Raw genomic sequence first — 9,308 nt, 5'->3', positions numbered from 1 at the left:
CTTCATACGAGCAGTAATGGCTTTCCAAATGTCCAAATGATAAAAATCTGTTTATTGCAGTAGATAAACTCGTGAGAACAGAAACCCTGTGATGATGCACGTACTTAAAAATAAATAAATAAAAGTGGGAACCATTTCGAGATCAAGAAACAAAGAGGAATTTAGTTGATGTTGTTCCACTTCACGTATGATTGTCCACTAGACTCCATCTCTAAATCATCACTCTGCGGGACTTCTTCTTCTGACTCTTTTCACTTTTTCCTCTTTTTTTTTAAAAAAAAAAAGAAGCATAATTGCAGTTTAGAGACTAATGATTTGATAAGTGGCTAATAATAGGCTGGCATTAAAGGGATGGTCTTCTAACGAGCCCTCTCATGTCTCTCCATCTCATTAGTAGCCACGGTGATTAGGAGGCGGGTCCCGGGGTTAGGAACGGGCACAGGAGGCCCCATTACACATCATTAGGGGCCAACGCCAGGAGGGTCTGGGATGAGCCCCACGGAGGGCCCCGCCAATGCCGAGCTGCTGTACCTGCAGGCAGGAGGCCCAGTTTAATCCTGGCGCCGGAGCAGAGATTACATTTCTACCTTTGTCAGAGGCGTTGTTTGGCTTTTTTTTTTTTTTTTTTTTTTTTTTTTATAAATGAAAGTCTAAAACGAGAACTGGAGGATTTTAAGAGGCTTTGGGTGAATAATGGTTCGACGCTGGCATTGAGCCGCATCTATCGTTATTGTTTTGAGTCATTACTGAGCAATTAATCGAGATAAAGATTTGATTCCAAGTCCCGAGGGCTTGTTCGCAGGGTCAGAAAGTCAACTCTAAGTAGACTTTAATAGGAATAATGTCTTCCCAAGTCTTCTCCTCTCTTTCTCTGCGTTCGACGCCGTCAACGCCGCTTCTCCGGACTGAATTTTTCACAACTTTGTTTAACCCCCCGAGAGGAAATTACGAGGTCAGCGCAGTAAAGCCAAAAGCCCCTGAACTCTCCGTTCTCTCCACACTTGAAAGAGGAGGAAGGTTACATGTTTTGGCATCGAGGCCCGGCTTCTAAATATCTAGAGGACACAGATCTGGCTTTATTCAGATTATGAGGAGGAGAGAGGGCAGAGGGTGGAATAATTGAAGAGAAACATGAGCTGTGGCACCCAAGGGTGTTTGTGTGCACTTGTGTCATATGTGTGTGTGTGTGCCTAAAATAAAAGTGTGTAATTAGTGTGCAAAGTGCTGGATTTGTGCTTCAATTTAGCACGTCTTGGCTGATTTTTTATTTAATTCTTATTTATTTTTTTTAAGAGCCCTGGCTGTGAGCTGGAGGTCCAGCGAGCTTTCCCTTTACAGATTCTCCGCGCATCTCGGCACCAGGGATCTGACAGCGTAGCCCGTGGGTGCTGCCGGCCGCCGTCGGCCACTGTCACAGCCCGAGACTGGTGCCGGAGCAGATGCGGAGCTGAACTGAGGGAAGTGGGTCACGGCGCTGCAGGCTGTGCACAATTCAAACAAGGTCTTATTATGCGCAAGGTAAGTCATGCTCCTTTTTTATTTTTATTTTCACTCATTTGTGTCAAAGAGGGTGTTAACATTACAATAATCTGTCTTCTCCCAGGAGGCCTCCGATCATCTGAGTTCTCTGGGTTCACTCTATCTCCCTTTCTATCAGTGTCCTCTGCAGTTGTCTTTTGTAACTTGGGTTTTTCTTTTCTTTTGGAAAAAGAGAGAGAGAGGGAGAGAGAGATGGAGGGAGAGATGATTTTGCGTGTGACGAGGCCTTGGGCGGACGGTTGTGTTTGATGTATTTTTTATGTGCTTAGGCTACTAGCGAACGATGGGGAGGAATGAGGGAGGGAGGGAGGACGGACGCCTGGAGCTGATGCACTTGAATGGGGATGTTGTTGAAGGAGAAAGAAGGGGAGGGAGGGAAAGGGATAGCAGCGTGTGTGTGTGTGTGTGTGTGGAGGGGGGGAGGTAGGGTGAGTTTTTTCTCCCTTTTCTTTTCTCTGCCGCCAGCAACAACATGTCAGGGGGATGAGAGCAGGGAGGAGAGAGACAGCGAACACTTGTTAAGTCTGTCTGATGTAGCCTCTCCATACCACACACACACACACCTCCAGAAAACACACTTGCACACACACATCATATACAGATATAACCGCCGTGTCCTTCTGATCCCAGTCTGACAATCATAAAGTCACCAGTTTTGGGAGACGCATCACACTGCAACAAATCCTGCAGCAACCGTCCCCCTTTTGTTAAAATTGGAGCCATGGCGGTGCCTGTCACTGTTGCATTGTGGGTAACATTATGGATCACCTGAGATGAGTGGTGAGATAAAGAGTCGAGTAACACGTCCTCCCGACTCTCCGAAAAGCCAGTGTTGTAAATTTTGACGGCGGCGCGTTCAGTTCCTACCTGGTTTTTCCTCCACCTTGTGTTCGCTGGCTGATTTCCTCCATTTCCCAGAATGCTCTCTGGCAAATAGCAGGAGATGGGCACTACACTGTTTGTTGTTGAAGTCAGTAAGAAGAAGAAGAAGAAGAAGAAGAAGAAGCAGAAACAGTGACACTGTCGTCACGTTAGAGGCAGCACATGATGTGAGTCACGCCCGGTGGTGAAAGAAATACTTCTTTTACTGAAGTTAAATCAAATAAATTCCACTTTTTTTTTGTTTATATGAAGTTTTACTTTATTATTCATAGGTTTTAGTGGCAGATATCAGTATATTAGTGTGTTATAATAAGTCATACCTAATATTTTGACTATTAAAACACCCAAGGGCCCCGTAAAAGTAGAATATATGGTAGAGCTGGTTTGTTGATTTGCTTTAGATGACATAAGTGGGATAAAATGTTCACATGTGTACATATAGCAGGTTTATTATACCTACTTTAACCGAATCTAATATAATGCATCATAATCCATTAGTTTATATTCTGTGTAACTAATTTAAAACATTGATCAAACGTAGAATCTAACAGAAAATGTAAATTTCCAAATAAAGTACTTTAAATGGTCACAGTGCTTGTTTTCTAACGCCGATCACAAGTCTGTTGAAGCATTTTTAGCCTGTAGCTATTGTAGCTGCTGCTCTTATGGGCGATCATTTATAACCTCTGTCCCATAAAGGAAGACAAACCAAGATCTGTTTAGGTTTGATGTGTTATATAACTTCACATACAATATACAGTATAATTAAACAATCATTTCTAACTTTATCTGTTTTTAAACTATTTTAGTTTACAGTTTTACTTTACTTTTAGGAGTTTATAGTGAGCATTTGGTAATTTGTATATGTGTAGTATGAGAAGACTGTCTTCTTGAATTGGAAAAGTAGTTTTTCTGAGCCGACTTTAAGTCTAAGATGTTAATAGGTAAGATTTTGTGGTATCTCAACAAGTTTTGTGCCATTTATTGATCCAATATTCGACTGCGTTGCACATCAATGTGATATAAAAACTCATTTACATGCAGTATGCTAAGTATGGGCTTCCCAGTGAAGGATGAGACATAGACTTTCTCACAGATTAAAAGTATTAGCAAGAATTTTTACAGCATAATTTAAGTGAAGCATCCTGTGAATGAGATGCCTTCACTTTTTGGATTTAGATTCAATTTTAAATGAATTAAATTAGTGTTGTTTTTTTTTCCCCAGCTATCTATCTCAGTAACTTCACAGTGAAAGGGAAAACATGTTCTAAGATAAGTCTTGAACATTTATCATAAATTCAAAGCTCCTATCTCGAGAATCGACTGTCTGGAGATGATCTTCCAGAGATATTTGTCGCTTACAGGGATATTTGTACACAAACCACATTCACCACAAGATCAAGATATAGTACATAAATCTCATAAACTGGGCTAAAAACTGTACCACAATGTGTTCTTTTAAAGGTGTTCAAGTTAATAGTGTAGTTGGATCTTCTCCACATTCACACACAGTCAACTGCAAAATCCTCCTATAGGCACTGAGTGGAGGCTGCTGCATAAACAGCTCATAAATCACAATGTAGAAACTAAAACACTTGCAAAAATGGAAGATATATCGCCATAAAAGAGATGTTGGCAAATACTGTGCACTTAGAGATGTACAGTGACTGTAAAAAGTACGGACGTTTCCCCGTTTTATTGCTTTAAAAACAGGAATTCGGTGATATAAAAGGATTTGTGATCAATATTATTTGGCAGAAATTTATAAAAAGATATTTTATTGTATTGTAGTATTGTAGATAAATTAAATATATATTATGTGAAATAAGTGATTGCATTGGGCTGGACTTGAAAAGTTTTGTTCAGCCTGAAATTAAAGAGACTTATCCACACAAAGTCAGCAAATTAACTAAATACCGACGTTAATTGCGTCAATATTTATGCGCTCACTTATTTTACATTATATATTTTTAATTAATTCACATCACTTTGTAGAAACCTGTTTTCACTTTCACAATAGTGAGTTTATTTTTGTAAATTTTTTAACTATGTTTGAATTTATAAAAACAATATAAGAAAAAAACAAATCTTTACTTCTTATAGGCACTGTACTTGTACAGCTTTCTGACATATTTACAGTGTGTGTTTATGAATGCTAGGGCTCTATGAGAATAATATAAAGTGATTTATTTCCCAGAACATAATGTAATGAGACAACCTCCATACCGTCATGTGTTCATAAATATATATATATATATTTATATATATATAGGCCTGTTGTTTAATTTCCACACCGGCATTCTGGTTAAATAACAAACAACATGAGAGCCATCTCTGAGCTCACATTGTTTCTTTCCATTCTCCACGGTTTCCCTTTTCCTCCAGTCCCAGCCCAGTTTAGGAAGTCCTATTAGTCACCCTATGTTTTCTTTCCCGGACTCGCAGAGGAAGGATGGGAGGAGGAGGAGGAGGAGGAAGATAAACATCACACTGGAAAGGGTCGGAGGAGGGGGGAAAAAATTGGGAGGGCGCAGTGTCCAGCTTCTCCAGCGAGCAGAAAACCGGCAACAGAAATAGGTAAGAACAAACTCATGCAGACACGTTGACACGGTCAGACTTATGAAGGCGGCAGATAGGAGATGAGAGGAAGAGTCTGAGGTTGTTTAATCTGAGAAGGACTAGAGAGGAGGCAGCACTGATATGGGGTGAGCGTTACGTAACGCAGCGCAGATCAGCCGCTTTCTGCATTTGTGTCTTCATTTTTTATAATTTTTTTAACTGAATACCTCGCTGTAGATGGATTAATTTGTAAAACCGATCGTGTTTGGGCGTAAACATGCAGCCACTCAGCGCCACTGGTCGCCTTATATATGTTTTCTGCAGCCGTTCGTGCAGACACAGGCATCCATTTTTAAAGATGGCACACATCCACCCGGCAGCAGGACTCTTTTGGTATTCATTTTCACCTTTATCTCATAGCTTTAGATCCGTTTTTTTGCACCATATATAAACATTTACAGCAAGAACAGAATAAGTCATGAACGAAATATTATTATTTTAGGATATTTTTATTTTAAAATCCAGAAATATGTGGATTTAAAGCGGATAATCCGTTTGTTTTTGTTTTTTTACTTCTCGTGATCGTCGAGCATCAGTATGTGGCTGCTGCTGCTGCAAGCGCGCTCCCGGCACGGCCACTGTCGCTGTCCTTCAGCACCACGTGAACGCGCGAGGAGAGAGCGAGAGGGGGGAGGAGGTGGGAGGTGGGGTGGTTGATTGACAGCAGCCTGAAGTCAGGATTAGAGAAATTTCCATTCTGAGGAGACATGTAAATATTTGATGTTAATGGAAGTGGAGTGCGCAGACCAGCCTGTAGTTATAGACAATATAAGCAAGGAGTGTGTGTGTGTGTGCTTGTTTTTATTAAGTTTTGGGGACCAAACTCTTGCTGAATTCTTACGTTGTGGGGCCATGTTGTCCTTGTGGGGACATTAGTCTGGGCACCACAACTTTTTCTTGCTTAAAAATCGTTGAGACTTGGTTTTAGGGCAAAGGTTACAATAAAGCTGCGGTTAGCCACTTAGCTGAGATGGTTAGGGTTAGTAGCTAGGGAATGCATTGTGTCAATGAAAAGTCTTGGCAAAGATAGAAACACTAGTGAGTGTGTGAATGTGGAAACTGGATTTAATTGTCCTGTTTTATTGTTTTTATATTGTCTTTTAGCTGACATTGCATATTCTTTATGACGCCACTGAACATTTTCTAAAGTATACCACTGCTTTTTAGCCAGATGAAGACTTGTATATGTGTCACCCAGGCAACAGCATATACAAACACCACAAGACTTCAAAACTGTACAAATAAAACAGATCTGACTTGACTTTAAAATCGCTTTTGTACCGTTGTTCACCCTGGATCCGCTTTTTTAAAAACAAAACCTAATGTTTGGTGCCGTGTTCGAAACTAAACCTTCCTTTGAATAATCGAAACATTTCTCAACTTAAACCTTTCTTTCATTTAACAAAGAAGCCAAACTTCTGAGATGTTAAATTGAGTCCAAACATGAGCACGTGCAAGCGTTATGTGTTATAGATTGAATATAAGTCATCTGACGCAAATGAATGGATGGCCCTTCAGGTACTTTCATGTTACGCCTCTTCTCTTTTCAGTGAGGCTCAGTCGAGGTCAGTGATGCTTCACCATCAGGACCAAGCTCTGAACTCTGCCTATGGAGGCTCCTCATCGCTCCAAAACAAAGATGGCAACTTCAACTTCCTGCCAGGCCAAGATGACGAGGACTTCACAGGAAACGGAGACGAAAACCGAAACCAGATGCGGCCCCGAAACTTGGGTCCGATGGGCCGCGACCCTCCGAACACCTCGCCATCTTCTGGTTATCACCAAAACCAGGGGGTCACTTCGCCGCGCTCCCGCATGCCCTGCTGGAGCCAACTGGAACCCCTACCCGAAATCGAGAACACTGAAGACGGGTACGGTCGAGTGCCTCCTGACGGAGCGGAGGAAAGGAGGATGGAGGAAGAGGAGGGAAGGATGATGATGAGCCATAATGATGAGAAGCAAAGGGAGAAAGGGGAGCTGCAGAGGAGGAAAGGGAGCTTTGGATTCAGGAGAAGACAAGAAGAGGAGCAGGAGATACCGCTGGAGGACGACGACGAATGGGGGGACAGCGACTCTGAGTCCGAGTACAGCCTCCGGTCTGGTGGCAGCATGTCCTCCCTGAACATGGAATGTGGAGGTGAGGGGATGCTCATGGGAGGCTGGGACCGTATCGGAGTTGGGGAACCAAAATCCAACCACCAGGAAAGCAACCCAACCAGAAACATCAACAGAGATCCACCTCCGCGGCAAAAAAGCTTCAGCCGCAAGTCCCTGTCAGGAAGCCACCTGGGAAACCTGCTGGAGGAAGGAACGGAAGAACAAGACGACGATGACGACCGATCCACAGACTCAGACGGCGAGATGCCAGAGCTGATGGACACCGTATGGACGCTGCGGGACCGCGAGCGCTTCAAGGCCCAGGAAATGGAGAAGCACCAGGTGCAGCTGACCATGTACCGCCGCTTGGCTCTCATCCGCTGGGTCCGCACTCTGCAGAGCCGCGTCCAGGAGCAGCAGGACCGCCTCCAGTCCACCTTCGATGTCATCCTCACTCAAAGGAAGGAACTGCTGCGAATGGGCGCGGCCAACGCTGTGGCCAACGCCACTCTTGCCACCGCTGTCAGCCAATCATAAACAGAGAGGCACTTGAAACTCTTTTGCTCAGTTTGTTTCCATCAAGAAGCCATGTCCTCTGAAAAACAACTGTGTCCCTTCATCCTGTCTGACATTTTTAAAGCCCCACACTCATGTTGCTGATTGTAATGACACAAAAACCCTGTGTTTTTGTCGAGTTTATTCTCCGGTGCCCCACCCAGAGCATCAATAAATGTCTTTCTCGTCAGAAACTGGACCAAACCCAAAATCCCAAATGACTTAGGATCTATTCTGGTCAAACTTCAACACTTGACCATGAAATTGATGTGATGTTTTTATCTCCGTGTGTATGCTGCTGTTGCTTGTCTTTACCTGTGAGTAGAAAACATCAAAAAGCATTGGAAAATATCACAGATTTAATTGTCTTAGAGAAGATTTATACCCTGAGATGCTGTATATAATTATAATAAATTAAAAGAATGAAGAATCTTAACTATGCGTAAGAGTTTTTCTTTATTTTTTTTAATCTGAGAAGACATCCAGGGCTGATTTGTCCCACTTTAGGAGATCCTTCTTTTCATTCCAGATCAGCATGGTAGTTTCAAGGAACCGGTTTATCAAAGTTCACTCAGAGTAGATGTGACTAAAGAAGAGCAGTTTTTTATCTTCTCTAGATGTACTTTCTGTACTCGAGCCCCCCGGCGAATGACCTTTGAGTGCACAATTGCCTCTTTGTCAGATGAACAAAGTTGTTTTGTATCTGCTCATCACAAGGGTTGGGGATTGTGTGTTCTGTGGGGTGTGTGATAGCCGTGTGAGGCTCAAGCGTCAATCTTCATGGGCAGAGCTGCTGCTGCCGCCGCCGGGCACTCCGAGATCATCTCACCTCATCTTTCTATATATATATATATATATATATATGTGTGTGTGTGTGTGTGTGTTCAGAGAGATACCAGCCGCGCTGCCACCCTATAATCTCCATCCTGAGCGAGTCGTGGGGACCCTGGCCGCGGAGTAGGGCCCCCGGGGAGTCTGTCAAGTCTGCGCCCCGGGGCCCTGCAGGTCCTATCCGGTCGCTGCGAACAGACGCCGGTCCGGTTGCGCGCATGCAGCCAAACCCCGCGGCAAGTTTGGGATAATCCCCGGCTATGCCTCGCAACCAACTCTCGTTTATTTTCCGAAGCTTATCGCCTGTCTTGGACGCAGGCATCGCGCTGAAAGTCTGAGTCAATTTACATATTGATCCCTTGTTCGCTGGCTGAAGGTGGATGCTTGCGAGGCGTCTAAGCTGAGCGGATAACACGTTTACAGCGGAATGGTGACTTGTAAACAACGCGGTATGAGGAAAAACCACCTCTCACAAAGCGACACAGAGGAACAAACACGGCTTTGACGCGTGATTTCAAGGTGGTTAGGGTTAATAAACGAATTCAGAGATCATGAAACAATAAGATAAAGGAAGCTGCTGCAGGGGCGCGCAAGAAGAATAGGAGCTCGCCTCAAGATATAGGAGTATTTTTACTACATGTGACAATATTTTAGAAATATTTTAGTCATACAATATCCTCTGGTGGCAGGCATGTTAGTCTAGAAGTTAACTAACGGTATAGGCTTGTGTTAAAAGTGTTCAGAAACACTTCAAGGTGCCTCAGTAGGTAAAATATAATGCCATT

General features: G+C 43.2%; 1 protein-coding gene across 3 annotated transcripts; it reads left to right on the top strand.

Moving 5' to 3' along the window:
* The first annotated feature begins 4,688 nt into the window (after positions 1–4,688).
* c19h1orf216 (chromosome 19 C1orf216 homolog) lies at positions 4,689–8,269 on the top strand. Of its 3 annotated transcripts, none has more exons than XM_084562792.1 (2): positions 4,689–4,998; positions 6,591–8,269. In XM_084562792.1, exon 2 carries the CDS (start codon positions 6,613–6,615, stop codon positions 7,672–7,674), a length of 1,062 nt encoding a protein of 353 aa, XP_084418918.1. In that variant the 5' UTR covers positions 4,689–4,998; positions 6,591–6,612; the 3' UTR covers positions 7,675–8,269. The 3 variants fall into 3 exon arrangements, with proteins under 3 accessions (XP_084418918.1, XP_084418917.1, XP_084418919.1); XM_084562791.1 differs by having other exon boundaries at positions 4,689–5,126; XM_084562793.1 differs by having other exon boundaries at positions 4,689–5,373.
* Positions 8,270–9,308: the final 1,039 nt, after the last annotated feature.

Source organism: Chelon labrosus, assembly GCF_963514085.1.
Source record: "Chelon labrosus genome assembly, chromosome: 16".
In the NCBI taxonomy this organism is placed as follows: Eukaryota; Metazoa; Chordata; class Actinopteri; order Mugiliformes; family Mugilidae; genus Chelon; species Chelon labrosus.
Note: the sequence above shows the minus strand (reverse complement) of the source record. Positions and strands in the feature narration are given on the sequence as shown.

Bases quoted from the DNA above. Each gene is read 5' to 3' on its own strand.
- c19h1orf216 (XM_084562793.1), top strand. From the start codon at position 5,258: ATGCAGCCACTCAGCGCCACTGGTCGCCTTATATATGTTTTCTGCAGC. The intron at 5,374-6,590 runs GTATTCATTTTC...TTCTCTTTTCAG, and splicing joins CCGGCAGCAGGACTCTTTTG to TGAGGCTCAGTCGAGGTCAG.